Source organism: Sycon ciliatum, chromosome 8 (assembly GCF_964019385.1).
Source record: "Sycon ciliatum chromosome 8, ocSycCili1.1, whole genome shotgun sequence".
Lineage (NCBI taxonomy): Eukaryota > Metazoa > Porifera > Calcarea > Leucosolenida > Sycettidae > Sycon > Sycon ciliatum.
This window is the reverse complement of record NC_088650.1, coordinates 28,881,336-28,898,844: the sequence shown is the minus strand read 5'-3', so window position 1 is coordinate 28,898,844 and position 17,509 is coordinate 28,881,336. Positions and strand designations below refer to the sequence as shown.

Sequence of the window (17,509 nt, the reverse complement as noted above, 5' to 3'; positions counted from 1 at the left end):
CTAGTGGCGGCGGAGGCACGCATCCAGTGAACCTGCAGTGATCCTACTGAGTGACAGACTCTATAATAATCATTACTGTATCTGATGATTCGTTTTATGTACTTGTGTTGATTCTTCACAAATGTGTAATTTTGCTCGTACAAGAGGCTCAAGGCTTGTCCCTCTTGACCAGGTGTCCCCCTTCCCTGAGTTCTGATGTACGACTCCGGCTCCTGGCATCTTGACCTTTGCCTTTGGAGTTTGGTACCTATGACATCAGGGGATGGCCCACGCCTGGTAAAAAAACAAAAAATAAAACACAATGAGGAGCTACAGTGATAAGAACAATAATATTATTATTACAAAGCATTAAAGACAGTCAGTGCAGTGCGGTGCGGTGCGCACATGTTTGTTTGAGTGCTACGCACATGCCACAGTTCAGAAATGCAAATTGAACTCAGCAACCACCAGTTCGGTCGATGATGGTTGAGCTACTGCAACTCTGCTCCGGGACCGGTGTCCTCGGAGGGCCATAATGGCCTTTGGAGTTTGGTCGGTGTATGACCAGTTTTCGTAGGTTGAGTACTTTTTCATGGAGTACTGAATGCGGCAAGTACGAGGACTCGCCCATCCGCCCCTCCCCAACGAAGCGTCGAGGAGATAGGGGCGCTCTGCATCTGGCGGGATTTTACGGTTAACTAGTACGAGGGAGGTTCTGCGCGAAACGTAGAGAAATCACGTAGAGAGCAGGTGTCTGGGTTAGAGTCTACAGCTTCGCGTGTTTTGGCTCCAGATTTCTACGCGGAGATGAGGTTCTCAACGTTGTGGCACACGCAGAGAAAATGCGTATAGTATGGATCTGCTGCGTATCGATCAACTGCAGGCAGAAAACTGCCAAATATGGAAGGGGAAAGTCCCAGTACACATTTCACCGTTACGGGAACGCGAAGAGAGTTCCCGGGCCTACGTGATTTCTCTGCGTTTCACGTACATGTAGCAGAACCTCTCTATTCTAAAAAATGATAGGGTAGTAGTAGCAAGAGTACATAACCCCCCGAGTACCGGTAGTAGTCTAGTACCGTAAAGTACCGTTGATCCGCCCCCACGCCATGTCGCTTCCCAGCTGGGTTTTCGGCAGGGGGCGGGAATTAGATCAAGGCTGTCAAGTGCAGTACGATGTACAACAACGTAGAGGATCAGTCTCAATGTGCTGGATTGTGCACATTTTGATCCTGGATTGGCAAGTATTGTGTACAGCAGTGTATGCGTCGGTTCAACATCGTATTTCGTTGTATACGCCGAAGTCGCTTCACAAGGAGAAAATCGACAGGGGGCGGGAATTAGAGAGGGGGCGGATCAACGGTACTTTACGGTAGTAGTAGATTTTATTATTTTTACTAGGGGAATCCCAACAGGCGTTGCCTTTTTACTGGGAACCCTAGGTGAATTTTTACCATGTTTACATACAGAGTGAGAGACGGGGCCTGACGGCAGTCAGTGGGAAGAGCATTCCAACTACATCCGACCCGTTCTCGAATATGGCAGCCTTGCCCTCTCAAACACCACACAGCAACAGCGGGACACACTGGAGAGAATTCAACGCCGTGCTATACGCATCTGCCTTCGGATTCCCCTCTTTGCACCAGTTCACCACAGCTCCCTCCTCCATCACGCAAAGCTCCCCACCCTTAGCTCACGACTCCTTGTTAAACAAGCCCTACTAGCATGGGACATCCACCACCAAACCTCCCCACCACACCTGCAACAACCACATCTTGCACCACAACGTCAACACCAACCATACACCCTTCGACAGACAAGGACCTACTCCATCGGACACGCACACACGAACAGGCACCGAGACTCCCCCATCAACAGTGCCCTCACCCTCTACAACTCACTCCCTATCGACATCACAACCCAACCTCGTAGGAATTCTTTCCGAAACAATGCATCCAGTCTTCTTTTGAGCAGTACCTGCTCCTGCTCCGCGCATCCCCCTGGTTTCCGATATCTCGAACGTGTACTTAACTATCTTGATCACCCCTGCTAACATTATTGCCCCCGCTTGTTTTTCATGATCCATTGCTTCTTGCCTCCCAGTTAATTTCCATCTAGCTGTTTCTGGCTAGTACCAGTTCTATCGCACTTATTAATCATCCTTATTGGCGTCACGCCATCGTGGAATAAAAGAATATATATATATCTGTCTGCCGCCAGGAAAGAAATAGAACGCATGCCATATTGCGTAGAAACAGGCGGAAGAACTAATGCGCGCTGTGCCTGGCCGCGCGTGCGAGCCTGGTGTCCAGGCACAGCAGCCCTAAACTGGAACAAGGATTGGAGAAGGGGACTAGCAAGATGTGGGGTCAAGCAGCAGTACACGAAAACATAGAGTTGAAGGTTTATGCGCTGTTCAAAAGAATAGAGATGATATTTGCGGAGAACAATTTCAGTAGACATCATACGGTCAAACCCAAAAACTTTCTTCATTGCTATGTGACTGACCCTCACGATCTTATTGAACAGGGTGGCGCTGAGACAGTGCAGATAAGCGTTACTGGCATAGTGGAGAGTCGATTGCACAATGGATAAATAAAACGTCCTCTTCGCTTCAGGTGTTAGGTTTTTTCGGCCATGTCTTAAACCGCAGACCTTCTCGACTTGCGGCTGGAAGGTGAGATGCTCGTCGATGAGTAGTCCGAGATACTTCACGGTGGCTGCAGGGGTGAGGGGCTTGCCTTTACAAACTAGGGGGATTGGTAGATGCGGCACAGATTGGCGTGGGCGCCGAAGGACCAGGAACTGCGTCTTGTCAGGGTTCATGAGAAGTCCTTTGTCATCTAGGTAGAGCTCCAGAGCGCTAAGGTCATCCTGAAGCTTTCGCAGCATGACAGAGAGGTCCGTTCCAATGACGAAAAAGGCGATGTCGTCGGCATAGAGCTGAGAAATACTGTTCCGAACAATCTGTGGAACCTTGCGGATGTAGACGCAAAAGAGGAGGGGGCCAAGGACGGACCCTTGCGGAACTCCCCTGGTGCAGGGCACAGTCCCACCACGCTCCCCATTGACCACGACTTGTTGACTTCTGGAGGACAGATAGTCCGCGAACCACTTCAGCACCGAGCCGCCTAGCCCTACGTCAGCCAGCTCGTTGACCAGCTGCTGATGCTGTACACGGTCGAAAGCCTTGCTCATATCTGCGAACAGTATCGCGCATCGCTGGCCATTGTCCAGTGCTCTTGTCCACTTATCTATGGAAACAGCGAGGGCATCTTCGCAACTGTGCTTTGGACGGTACGCAAACTGCTCCAGTGGCAAGGCAGACAGCTCTGGGTGGTCACGGAAGAATTCAGTAATCTGCCGGTGGACAACCTTCTCCAATATCTTGGAGGCAACGGGCAACAGAGATATTGGCCGGTAGTTGGTGGCTGCAAGTTTGTCTCCAGACTTGAAGAGTGGGCACACGTGTGCATGCTTGTAAGAGGCTGGAAAAACGCCAGAAAGTAGGGACTGATTGATTATGGATGTTAGTGAGGCCGTGATAGTTGCTTTGCATGACTTTAAGATGCAGGGAGGAATGCCATCCGAACCCGCGGCCTTGTTGGAGTTGAGAGTAGTCAGTAGAGCCTCAACTGTTTCAGTGTTGACCAAGGTGAAGTCAGTCAGGGTGCTAGGTGCTGTCGGATCCCTGTCTGTTGGTATCTGCAACACTCCTGGCCTGGCTGGGTCGTGGAAAACTGCCGCAAATGTTGCAGTGAGTGCTGGAAGTGGCGCTGCAGGGGTGGATTTCGTGGTGGCTCGACCAGAGAGCTTATTTAAGAGACACCACTGGCCTCTGGGGTCACGCTTCATGTTTCTGAACTGTTGCATTAGGAACTCCGACTTCAGGCGCCTGTTCAGCAGTGTCCCTTCCCTTCTCACTGCCCGGTACCGTTGCATTAGTTGTTGATCAGAGGGACGTGACCGAACTTTTCTGTGCAAATGCTTACGCTGCTGTAAAAGATATCGCAGGTGAGGAGTCAGCCAGGGTTGAGGTTTGGGTTTGCTGAAGGATGGTACGTAGATGCGACGGACGGGGCAGAGTTTGTGGTAAGTTGACGTGAGGATGGCTGTTAGGCTGTTCGCCAAGATATTTACATCTGTTGCAAGGAGGAATGACGTCAGTTGTTCGTCCACGGTCCGGAATAGAGCGTCCCGGTCTATTTCTGTGGCGCTCGGCTTCCTGATATTTGTGTAGAGTGGACAGGTAGACATGGTTGGATATGTTAGGTGGGTTATAACTAGGTCGTGGTCGCTGATACCGTCCACAGGGTGCACTGCTGTCTGTGTAAGCTGGACTCCAGTGGAAACAAGTACCAAATCGATGCAGGTCTGCCCATGACGAGTATAGGGTGTTTCCCACGGATCTAGGCCTAGCGCCTACATGTATAGGTCTTCTTACGGGAGCCCCTAGGAAGGCGAGTCTACCATTATATTCTTATTTTATTTATTTTACCACAGACAATCTGTACAAGAGCGAAGAGTACGTAGAACTATTGGTACGCGGTACGAGGTGAATTGCTATTTCTGGACATTGTACATTTCTGGACATTTCGAGTAAAATAATTTTTCGTCGCGTGTAGAGTCAAGTCAATCAGGTTTAGGCCTCGACCAAATATGCTTAAAAAAAGAGCATATTATGCCCGTCGCATATCAGGGAAAACGTCCATAATAATGCCAAAGGCTTAAACAAATATGCAAAAAGATATGCCAAAATATGCCAAAATATGCTCGACATAAGCAGAAAGTGTAGATCATTTCAGTAAAATTACAACCTTGGAATATTCATCGGCTTCACGGTGTTCATGCTTTTTAAAATAAATAAATATAGTGCAAATCAAAACACATGCGGAATAGTATGGCTGGGATGTGTCCCCAGTAGGCATCGGCGGCTAATGCTAGCATTATAACTACAATTATAGCATTATATGGGTGTTTTGAAGAAGTAGCAGTGCTCGGCATTAGGTGGCATGTTTTTGGCTGGAGAAAGCATTATCTAGGCTCGCTAGCCGCCGCTCTCTCAGCGCGAGCAGAGCACCTGATTGCCAACTCGGTAGCCACTGACACACAGCGCACGTACGCCCCAGGCTGGCGTGCATTCCTGGAGTTCATGGGTCGCATGCGCCGCGACGCACATCTTCCAGATCAGAACGACGTCCTGCTGTTCGCTGCCGCAATGTCTCACTCAGTCAGCGCCAGCACTCTGAGAGTCTACCTGGCCGCGATCAAATACCACCTCCTCCGCATGGGAGGCCCGGTCGGGGTTACATCCTCAAGCCGCATCACAGCCCTGCTCAAGGGCTTAGAGTGGGAGAGAGCGTCGCTTCCCAGGCATCCGTCAGCACGCCCTCAGCGCCAAGCGATCACCATCCACCAGCTGGAGGCTCTCCGCCAGTTCTTGGATCGGTCCTTGTACTCCCCGGCAGACAGACTAATGCTATGGGCTGCTCTGACGACAGCCTTCCACGGCCTGCTGCGTGTGAGCGAGTGCACGTCGCTGTCACCTGACGGTCCCGGCGGCCTCAAGACGCTGAGGCGCGAACACCTCCAACTAGCCCAGCAGGAGGCCTCTCTGCAGCTCCAGAGGACGAAGACGTCTCAATTAACAACAGGCGGGAAGGTAGCGCTGCATCGCTACGCTGACCCCGCACTATGTCCCGTCCGACCTCTGCAGGCTTGCGTCCGGTCCAGCAAATGGAGCAATGACAAGCAACCCCTATTCAAGTTTCAGGATGGTCGCCATCTCACGCCGAACGATATCAATGCTGTCCTACACAAAATGCTAGGTCCGAGCATCAGCAGCCATTCCTTACGCGCCGGGGGAGCCACACACATGGCGGATCAAGGCGCACCGGAGTATGCCCTGATGGCTGCAGGCCGCTGGTCCAGCGCACGTACATTCGCAGGCATGCCACAGCACTACTAAGTACTAGAGCCTGCGTGTCGCAAGCCACTCCGTACCTTTATTGGAGGCACGGGTGCTGCCAATGGGCGCCGCCAAGAGTACATAACCCCCCAGAGTGTGCAACTCCACTATGGGTGCTGTCCCGACAGAATTTCAAGTTGACGTCATTTTGATGATGCAATGCGCACTGTACACCATTGAACTATTCATGTGTACAAAGATTTAGTGTTCCGCTGCCATAGCAACCTAGTAGTACACGTAGCCGTTCCAATGGCGCATGACCCCGCGGGTCGCTTCTGCTGTCCTTGCCTCTCTGATGCGTGATATGTGTACATCATTTGTAATCATGACCTCATACTAGGGCTGAAACGATATGATCGATTAAAGGGGAAGTTAAGGCAAAAATTAAAATTTCACCAGTTGTAGTCTTCGGGGTGCTGAGTCGAATGGTCTTGGTCCGAGAAAGCTGAGACGCTCCCTTCCTACTTGAATCCCAATCGAACTCGCGCACTTCCACCGAAACTGGGTGACTGCGCCCTACGAGATGGGGATTTGTATGCAAAATGTCACTAAAAGCGCCATTTCGTTCTTATAAAAGCACGGATGACCACGATTGGCCCATATGTTGTAGTCTTTTGGACGCTGAGTCGACTGGTTTTGGTCCCAAAAGGCTGCGATGCAGCGTTCCTCCTTTATTCCCAATCGAACATGGTTGAACAAGCGGTCACGTGCTCCTGCGTACACCAGTCAGCTGGTGACCGTGCCTGCAAGGTACAACTTACTAGCCTATTTGACTTTTTTTGGGTGCAGTCCTGTCACTCGAGTTGAACCTTGGTGTGAAAGTTGTCGCCTGCTGGCGTGGTGACCAGGTGATTTGGGCACCCAGGAGCACGTGACCGCTTGTTCAGCCATGTTCGATTGGGAATAAAGGAGGAACGCTGCATCGCAGCCTTTTCGGACCAAAACTAGTCGACTCAGCGTCCAAAAGACTACAACATATGGGCCAATCGCGGTCATCCGTGCTTTTATAAGAACGAAACGGCGCTTTTAGTGACATTTTGCATACAAATCCCCATCTAGTAGGGCGCAGTCACCCAGTTACGGTGGAAGTGCGCGAGTTCGATTGGGATTCAAGTAGGAAGGGAGCGTCTCAGCTTTCTCGGACCAAGACCATTCGACTCAGCACCCCGAAGACTACAACTGGTGAAATTTTAATTTTTGCCTTAACTTCCCCTTTAACCGTTTGCTAATCGCTAAGGAAATTATCGATTCTTGTTAGCTGTCACTAACGATAATTATAGCAATAAAAACTGCTTTATGGCAGTCTTCTAAAAAACGTTATTGTGTTCTAGTCCATGGATCCCGTCTAAAAAGTAAGAAATTAACGAAATGTGATAGCCGAAAATTAAAATTTCCCACAAAACCTCACAATAATCACAACACTTGAAATGCTGCTTTCAACACTAAACTTGTACTGCACCAACAATTGGCAACATGCATGCATAAGAAAGAGGTTCACGAGGGGAAAGGTCTTCTACATGTAGCTTTTCATTCTGTGTGTGATTATTGTGAGGTTTTGTGTGAAATTTTAATTTTCGTCTATCACATTTCGTTAATTTCTTACTTTTTAGACGGGGTCCATGGACTAGAACACAATAACGTTTTTTAGAAGACTGCCATAAAGCAGTTTTTATTGCTATAATTTCTTTTGTTTTTTCTGTCACCAATCAATGTCATTGTTGAATATTCGATAATAGCGTGGATTTCCCAACAATAATTCTATTTTCATTTTTTGTTTATCCTCTCCCATGCCGTTGTACATAAGCGGCTTGCCGCGGATATGTCAATACTACTACTACTAATCAATGGAATGCCCTATATCAATATGTAAATGATGGCCTTCACATCATATCAATACCGTATTATACGCATTGATGTGCAAGCCTCTTCTTGCAGAAAATGGCAGGAGCCTAATGCTATTCTTCTGCGAGGAAACAATAACATGTGAATAGTGGTCTGGTGGTGGTGATACTTTTTTTATACGGAGGTCATTCTGTGCATGTTGCAGCTTGCTGTTGCAGAATGTCATGACTCTGTCATAAAATTGTCTTGCCTTTCAGATATTTCAGATTTCTCACCCTTGATCAGATTTATTTGAGAAATGTAGCTAGGTGCGTGTCGCAGATGTTTTTGTTGATTCTGTGTTTATAATGGTTTATAATCATGGGTTATCGTGATAAGGTCATCCTGCATCATATTGCACTGAAATGGTAATCCTATTGATGTCGATACAACTTTTGGAAGTAGTTCAATGACTTCAAACTGTCAGTCCACGATTTTCTAAAACAACACAGCAAAGGAGGAACAATAAACATGTATTAAAATGTAAACAAATACATTGCTGAGTCCGAGACCTCGTTCCAACAACTACACTGATCCTGAGGATAAAAGGGGCAAGGCTATGGTTGGAGGTACTGAGAGATAAACAAGGCACTCCACAATAATAAAATGTTACACGTCTTTTGGTGAGTATGAATAATATCCAGTCGAACCTCTTTAGGACGAACACCAATGGACCGATGGTATTTATTCTGTGAGTTTGTCTTAACCTGTTTTATAACCAGTGTGTTGTAAACCACCAGTTCTCAATTGGGAAAGGCCTTCGCGCTTATGGCATTGTATTCGTTGAAATGTTGTATTTCGACTCCGCTGTACCGCTGATGTTGCTGCATGGCATACGCTATATGCGTTGTGTGCGTTTTGCTGTATACGCTGTTTTGTCCAGTTTTATATGCTTATGTTTTGCATGTACGCTGTTTCTGCATGCTATAAATAGCTGGTGTTATTCGTGTTCATTGTTAATTATCAGATGAAGTGAAATATACTGTGTAAAGGAAAAGAGTTGTCCTCGTGCGGTCGTACGATCCTGACAGTTTAGAGAATCTTAGAGGGTTCATAACATTTGGCGACCACGCCAGGATAGGAGCGAGCATGGCAGAGGAACTATGGAACAATTTGGAAGCCAGCTTTATCGACAATGGAGAGCGGTTAGGATTAGAAGGCGAGTTGTTGAAGGTACATGTGGAGCAGAGGCTCCAACAGTACGCGGAGCGTGAGGAGCGCAGTGCCAGACGGCGAGAGGAGGCGCTCCGCACCGAGTTTGCCAAAACACTAAAGGAGATTAACGAGCGCATCGCCAATGCGCAGGAGGGTGAGGGTAAAGCCACGATGGGAGGTACGGAGGAATCTCCCAGTCACAGCGGTGGGCGTCAACCGGTGATGAAAATCCCCTCATATGATGGAACGCAGCCATTGGAGCGTTATCTTGACTTGTTCGAGGACATCTGTTCCAAGAACGAGTTCGAAGAAAGCGAATGGCTGCTGCGACTGCGCATCGCGCTAGCGGGTAGCAAAGCGGAGAGGATATGTATTGGATGCAATAATTACGAGGAAGCAAAACGAGAGTTGCTTGCCTCGCTCGGAAAGACTCCGGATAAAGCGTGGAAGACATTGCTGACAGGCAAGCAGCGGTCAGATGAGTCGTTTCATCAATACGTTGTCCGTGTTTGCCGAGAGGTAGAGGTGTGGGCCACACTCGCTATGACAGAAGATGGCGAGGTGGACACCAAGTATAGCGCCGATATAGGAAAAATGTCCCCGGTGCTGCAAGCAATGGCAAAGCAGGTAATCTTGGAGCAATGCGGACCTGAGATGAAGACGTACCTGGTCGAACGGCAGTGCTACGGGATGTCACTGCGCCAGGTACAGGAGCACGGCGCGTCTTACCAGGTCGCGCACGGGCGACAGGGTGATACTGCCAGGAAGCCAGTAGAACGATCCGTGCCAAGGCCCACGGCGTCGGCACAGTGCATGGCGATATCGGTCGCAGATGCAGAGAAGCAGCTAAAGTCGCTGCCACTGGAAGGGAGAAAGGGTTTTTTGCAGCGAGAGAGACTCTGCTGGAACTGCCTTAAGTATGGCCATATGGCCAGAGAATGTCGGTCAGGCTCGAGATGCACGAAATGCCAGAGGAAACACCACCTGCTAATACATGAGGTGTTGGATAGAGCAGGTTATAGCCGGGAGAAACCGACTGAGATAGTTACGGAGAAGAATGTTGGGTCGTGCTGTCTACACTCGCCAAGTGTGCGGCTGATGACCGGAGTGGCATGAGTTGAGGGAAGAACTCGAAACGCGAAGGTTCGCGTGTTCCTGGACTCGGGTGCTGAGGCGTCATTCGTGACTGCAGCGTTGGTGTCAGCAATCGATGCAGAACACGTTGGGGTTGAAAATGTAGAGGTGAAGCCGTTCGGCGCGGAACCAACCCAACAGCGCATGGATAAGTACGCCATCACGATCCAGGGTAGCTCCGCTAGCATTCGGGTACGCGCGTTCGTGAAACCAACGCTTGAGCTGGACCTGAAGTGCGCAAGTCCGCAGACCATTGCGCAGTGGCACAGTTGGGGAGTAGAGCTGAGTGACAAGCCTCAACAAGGGACATCAGACGAAATACATATGCTGATTGGTGCAGACTATATCAACGCGGTACTGCACAGCAAGAAGGAAGTTAATGGTGAGACGGTGTGGAACACAGAGATAGGTAATGTATTATCTGGTCCAGCGTCTGCACCAAGTCGAAACAGTCAGCCGGTGACCGTGTCATGTGTCACAGCCCACATTGAACAACTATGGCAGTTGGATGAACCTCCAGAACAACATCAGCACCTGCCATCTTTCCCGCTATGTCGCCAGGGCAGCGGGTACCAAGTGGGTCTCTTGTGGCGAAATGAGCGTCGCCCAACGGATAACTTTGCTCAAGCTAGAGTCATCGCAACGCGGCTTCTTGAAAAGCTGAAGAGGAATGGGAAGCGTGCGCTCTATGATGATGTGCTGATCAGGGAGTACCGCGAGCTTGGAGCAATTGAGCTGGAGCCATGTGAGAGCGATGCCGGGTACTATGTACCGCATCATGGTGTATTCCGCGAGCACGCTGCAACCACGAAGTTAAGAGTGGTGTTCAATGCCTCGGCGACGGCTCCAGATGGCAAGTCGTTGAACGACATGGTTGACCCTGGACCGTCGCTATTGCCGAGTCTCGCAGGTATGCTATTACGGTTCCGTGAATATAAGAGCGCGCTGCAAGCGGACATCCGCAAGGCTTTCTTCATGGTCGCGGTTAATCCCGAAGACCGTCCGTACCTGCGTTTCTTGTGGCCCGGTCGAAGCGACAGCGATGAACTGTTAACTTGGAGGCTAACGAAACTGCCATTTGGCGTAAACTGCTCACCGTACATGCTTACTGCGGTGATTCAGCATCACTTGAAGGAGCTACGGGCGTCGTCTGCACCCAAAGAGCGAGATCGTATTGATCTCTTGCTCACGAGTTTCTACGTTGAGGATTTGGTCTCTAGTGTGTCAAATGCCTCGGAAGCCAAGGAGATGCAAGAGTTCAGCGTGCGTGTGCTTACGGATGCTGGCATGGAGTTACGCAAGTGGCGAGGCAACGAAATCCCGTGCGATCCAGAGGCCGGAGATAAAGTCCTCGGTCTGAAATGGAAAACCAGTGATGACTTGCTCAGCATAGCAGCGCTAGGCGAGTCCGATAGGCCGTCTGTTTGGACCCGGCGATCCCTCCTCAAGTGTGTTGCATCAGTGTTTGATCCGCTAGGTCTAGCAGCACCGGCAGTTGTGCCGGGAAAGATACTGCTACAGCAAGCCTGGAAAGTCGGAGGCGACTGGGATGATATGTTGCCTGATGGCATCGCAGCCGCATGTGCGCAATGGTGGGGAGAGTTGGCCGAAGTGGTGAGCATTGACATACCACGTTGGATTTGCTGCAATCTTGACACGCCGATTGCGCTTCATGCCTTCGCCGATGCCAGTGAGAAAGCGTTTGTATGTTGTTTGTATGCAGTCGTCAATGGACAGTCGCACTTGGTATTTGCCAAGGCCAAAGTGGTACCCGTGTCTCCACCCACGTTAGCCCGCCTTGAGTTACAAGCAGTATGTCTAGCGGCTCGCTACGCTGAGTTTGTGGTGAAGGAGCTGCGTGTGACCGTCACGCAAGTCTATGGCTGGACTGACAGTCTCACTACCGTTCATTGGATCAGTAATCCATCGTACAAATGGAAAACATTTGTGGCTAACCGCGTCAGTCAAGTCCAAGAGATATCGAAGAAGGTCGGCATTGTGTGGAACCATTGCCCAGGCCTTCACAACCCAGCAGATTTACCGTCGCGTGGGAGTAGTGCACAGCAGATCCGTAGTCCGTTCTGGAGGGGCGGACCAACGTGGATCACGGAGCCCAATGACTGGCCCACCGCATCCTCAACCGCAGCTACAGATGAGTCCAGTGTAGAAGTACGAGTGTCAGCCACCACCTGTAGTCGAGAATCTGATAAGGAATGGTGGCTCCGATTCAGTAAATGGTCGAGGGCACAGGGCATGGTGACTCGGATGTTGCAGTGGAAGCACACTGAGCCTCGTGCTGAACTCTATTTTGCAGCAGACAACGTATTGTACCGCATCGTTCAAGCCGCATGTTTCGCTGAGGATCTTGAGCTGATCAAGCAAGGTCAACCAGTGAAGCCCGGGTCGAAGGTGTATCAGCTTGCACCGTTTCTGGATGAGCATGGAGTGCTCAGAGCCGGGGGACGACTTCAGCACAGCGAGTTGGCGTATGGAGCCAAGCACCCAGTCCTGTTAGGCAAACATCATCTGACCGATTTGCTGTTGGAGAAAATGCATGTTGAAAGGATGCACCAAGGTGTAGAAGGAGTCTTGTCGTTTATCCGTCAGAAAGTCTGGATTATCGGTGGTCGACGAGCGCTACGCAACATTACTCAGCGATGTGTTACATGCTGCCGCTACAAGGCTAAGGCTGCCTCAGAAGTCTGCCCGCCGCTGCCAGAAGACCGAGTTGTTCACGAGAGGCCGTTCGCAACTACCGGCATCGACTATGCTGGTCCGTTGTACGTGCGCCGTGGTGAGTCATCTCCGAAGGTATGGATAGCATTGTTTGTGTGTGCCACCACCAGAGCAGTTCACTTGGAGGTGGTCGATAGTTTAAGTACCGAGTCATTCTTGATGGCATTTCGGAAGTTTGTTGCGAGACGTAGTTTGCCGTCTCGGATCAGGTCTGACAACGCTACAACGTTCAAGGCGGCATCTGACAAACTGAGTGTGCCATGGATGTTCAATCCTCCAGCTGCACCATGGCATGGTGGCTTCTATGAGCGAATGGTTGGTACAGTGAAGAGTGCCTTGAAAAAGGTAATGGGAACAGCGTTTCTGAAGGTTCAGGAGCTTGAGACCATCTTGTATGAGGTTGAAGCAGTGGTGAATAGTCGTTCGTTAACTTATGTGTCTGATAGCCTGGATGAGCCACCAGTAACCCCTGCAATGATGATGGGTAACATTTGGATGTCGTCAGCGAAGCCAGCAGGTACCCCGGACGCTACGCATATGTCAGCGAGATTGCGTTACCTCAGTCAGACACTGAAGCATGTCAAGAATCGTTGGGAGGTGGAGTACCTAAGTCAGCTGAACAAGCACCAACAGACCATGTCGCGCCCTTTAGCTGTGGGTGATGTTGTCTTTGTTCTCGATGATACCAAGCGCAAACAGTTCTGGCGTTTGGGACGGATCATCGAGTTATTCCCTGGTCGAGATGGCAAGCGTCGTGTTGCCAAGGTTAAGTTGAGTACCAGTACCCTGTTGAGGCCGATCCAAAGGTTAGTGCCATTAGAAGTATCGTCACAGGACGTGGCTCCTGGGCTTGCCGATACCGCTCAACCTGCTATCGTCCCTCAGCAGCGAGCGTATGAACCGCCAGCACCGTTACCACCACCACGGCAGCAGGAGATGACGCGTTCTGGGCGTGTAGTCAGAGCCCCGGATCGTTTTTGACTTGTGTGCATTGTTGTACGGCGGTGAGAAGCCCTTTGGTGGGGAGAATGTTGTAAACCACCAGTTCTCAATTGGGAAAGGCCTTCGCGCTTATGGCATTGTATTCGTTGAAATGTTGTATTTCGACTCCGCTGTACCGCTGATGTTGCTGCATGGCATACGCTATATGCGTTGTGTGCGTTTTGCTGTATACGCTGTTATGTCCAGTTTTATATGCTTATGTTTTGCATGTACGCTGTTTCTGCATGCTATAAATAGCTGGTGTTATTCGTGTTCATTGTTAATTATCAGATGAAGTGAAATATACTGTGTAAAGGAAAAGAGTTGTCCTCGTGCCGTGTGGTCGTACGATCCTGACAGTTTAGAGAATCTTAGAGGGTTCATAACACAGTGAATACTCAATCTTATTTCTCCAATAGACAGATGAATAGATTTCTTCTTCAGCGAAAGATTCTAAGCCACACCGACTCATTGACTCGTATCGTATGAAACAAACTAGAGAGGTTCTGCAAAACGAAAATGCGTACAAACTTTCGCTCTACATCATGAAGTGCGAAACTTCGCACGAACTTTCGCACCTTTGGACGCGAAACTTGCAGGGAACGCGAAATGAACTGTCGTAGGAAATTTCGTGAGATCGGGTCATGGTGTACGTGCACTTGGCCCGCGCAAACTGTGCAGAACGTAAAGTTCGTGCAAAATTTCGTACACACTTTCACAAGGACTGTCGCGAAACTTCGTTCGAATTTTCGTTTTGCAGAACCTCTCTACTGAACCTTTCTTTAGCAACATGACGGCAACTGAAACAGAAAAAGTACGATACATGTACTCCACATTCTTGCAGGTACTACAAACAGATTGCAGGTCGTATTTCTAGCTTTGGCGGCACGAAACTTTATTTGGGGCAGTGCAATCTCGGCGGTACTCACAAATCAAACAGCCCAGGCTCGAGTAAACAAATCCAATCATACAAGTACGAGATTTTCACGAGACTCCACCCATTGGATTGTTTCGTATGAAGCAAACAAGTTAGGCTGTGTTTACATGAGAAATTTCAACCCGGGTCGAGTTCAGCCCGGGTTGAAAGTCTGTACGATAGACAAAAGAGGTGAGCGTTTACATGAAGACAGTTGACCCGGGTCAAATACTGATATGCCGCCAAAAGTCCACTTCTACAGTCCTGCATGGTCACGTGAATCCGTTCGCGCGAAATTTGCATCGGCAGTGCTGTTCAAACCTGGCGCGAGATACGCACAGAAGTACGTTTGTACGATTTTCTTGACCCGGGTTGGTTTCAACCCTCCCCTTGGGGGGAGGGTTGAAATCAACCCGGGGCGAAATTTCAACCCGGGTCAAGCGCAATGCGTCATGTAAACGCGCCATTCACTTTGTGCACATGGCGGGTTGAAATCTGACCCGGGTCGAACTCAACCCGGGTTGAAACGCCTCATGTAAACACAGCCTTACTGAACCTCTCCACAATGGAGATTTTCCCTGATATGCGAATTTATTTTGCAAACTCGGTCAATGGGTCCTTGAACCTTTCCCTCCAGATTGGGAACTGCCAACGATAGTATGCCACTGACCAGTGCCTTACTTGTAACGTACCAATGTACAATGAATATGAGTATTTCGAGAACACATCTAACATAAGCCTTACCGTCAAGAAGGTGAACTCGCGTTCTTCGCACACTGTAGACAAGGGCAAAGAGACAAAAATGGATCTAAATCCGAATAAAATCAGCACACGTTTCCGTAAATGAAAGGGTGAGCATAAGCAAATGAATCGAAGGAAACCGGTCAACTCAGAGATCATCTGTCATCGAATACCGATATTCCGTAAAAGGTGGCCTCGGCAGCCGAAAAGCTAAATTTAGAAAAGAGATCCTGTCAGCTTTTCCATTATTTATTGCATTCCGCCTAAAATCAGCACACTTTTCGTGAATGAAAGAGTCAACACAAGCAAATGAATCAAAGGCAACTGGTCAACTCACCTGTAATTGAGTAATATTCCGCGAAATGAGGTCTCAGCAGCGCCGAAACGAACTTCGATAAGCCAGGCCAGGAGACGAAATATCCGAAACAGCTCATGCAAGAAGCAGTTCCAAAGAAGGAAGTTCCTCGCGCATGCACATCCGAACACGGATATCCGCGGATTAATCGATTGAACACAAAGTCTGCCGTGCACGTGCACAGCACGCGGCTACCACCCGTTGGTAGATCTAATACCGAGCACCATACGTAGAGACTTACGTAGCCTAAGTGAAATACCGAGCACCTTACGTGGAAACTTACGTAGCATAGCGGTGTCGTTTTTCTTGCCATGTGAACACAATAATAGAAAAGCTGACAGGATCGCTTTTCTAAATAATAGAAAAGCTGACAGGATCGCTTTTCTAAATAACGAAACTACTGAACTATGTAGATGCACGTGTGTGAGATGCCAGAACGCGAGTAAATCAGTGCTGTGAGTGCTGCGTGTACTGTGTTACTGTGTGTACCGGGTCCAAACCGCGATGTGCACTGGCATGGCATGCATGGCATGCACATGTCCACTACTACATTGTACACTGGTGGTAGACAGATACTGTTAAGTTAGTGCGTACACTGATCCAGCGAGCGCGAATATCGTTATATCGATTGTTAAGCTATAATTATGGGGTCGTCTCAAAAGTTTTTTGTCGTCCCTGAAACGAACATGATTCATTTGGGGGGGGGGGGCCGGGGTGAGAGCCAAAATCGCAATTCGACCGACACTGAACATATGACATATACATGCATGCGATTTTCGTCGTCCAGCATAGGAAGCTGTGTTCGTTTCAGAGGGAGGGGAGGGGTCCAAGTACGAAATGAACGACGTTCGTTTCAGGGACGACAGACAACTTTTGCGACGACCCCCACACGTTTTTATATCTATGTTTCTCGTCACCCGCGCGCATACGATTCAGGAGTCTGGAGGACAAAAAGAAAAAAGTGTGCTGCACTGACTGTGCATGTGGGAACCAGCACACTCATGCACATGTACATAATGTGGCCTGGCCTGCGCGACACATGATGCGAGGTCACCAATTATTGTGCGCAATCTAGCTGCACATGTACAGATTGTGACAGAAGCTCCTATACCACATACTAGTTGCTAACTATGGATAGCATCAAGAGTTCATAACCCCCATGAACTCTTGATGCTATTTTGCATGGTGTATTGGTGGATTTTAGGGTGCGTTTGGTTGGTACGATCTAGAACAGGATCGAACAGCTGGTGCACATGGAGCAGCCTCATGCCAACCAAACGCTACTCCAGAAACAGAGCACATTTTTGTGGAAAAATGTGCCAAACTTGGTGCATTCTTCAAAATGTGTATGGGTCACCATGGTCACTTTGTACGGTACGACGAGTCCAACCCAAAAGCGTATGCACGTGATCATTTGGGACCAAAATCGATGTTCCCGCCAGGTTTCACTGTGAAAAAGTGAAACTGCTCGGTCTACTCCGGCCTCGAGGCCGGAGCAAGCAGAACATGTTCTGGCCGACCCAGAACAGGTGCAGTCCCAACCAAACGCGCTGTTCTGGTGAATCCTGTTCTAGTTCGTACCAACCAAACGCGCCCTTAGTGTGAACAAAGGTCTAAAAAACTTTTTTTATTTTTCGGCCATTTTTTATTTTTTTCCACCTCT

At 49.2% G+C, this 17,509-nt stretch overlaps 1 protein-coding gene across 1 annotated transcript; it reads left to right on the top strand.

The window, feature by feature from the left end:
- Window positions 1–5,131: 5,131 nt before the first annotated feature.
- On the top strand, window positions 5,132–5,947 carry LOC135823682 (uncharacterized). Its single transcript, XM_065336530.1, has one exon. It carries the CDS (start codon window positions 5,132–5,134, stop codon window positions 5,945–5,947), a length of 816 nt encoding a protein of 271 aa, XP_065192602.1.
- The last annotated feature ends 11,562 nt before the right edge of the window (window positions 5,948–17,509 follow it).

What these genes read in the sequence shown, in the direction of transcription:
- LOC135823682 (XM_065336530.1), top strand. Translation starts at nt 5,132, where the DNA reads ATGGGTCGCATGCGCCGCGACGCACATCTTCCAGATCAGAACGACGTC.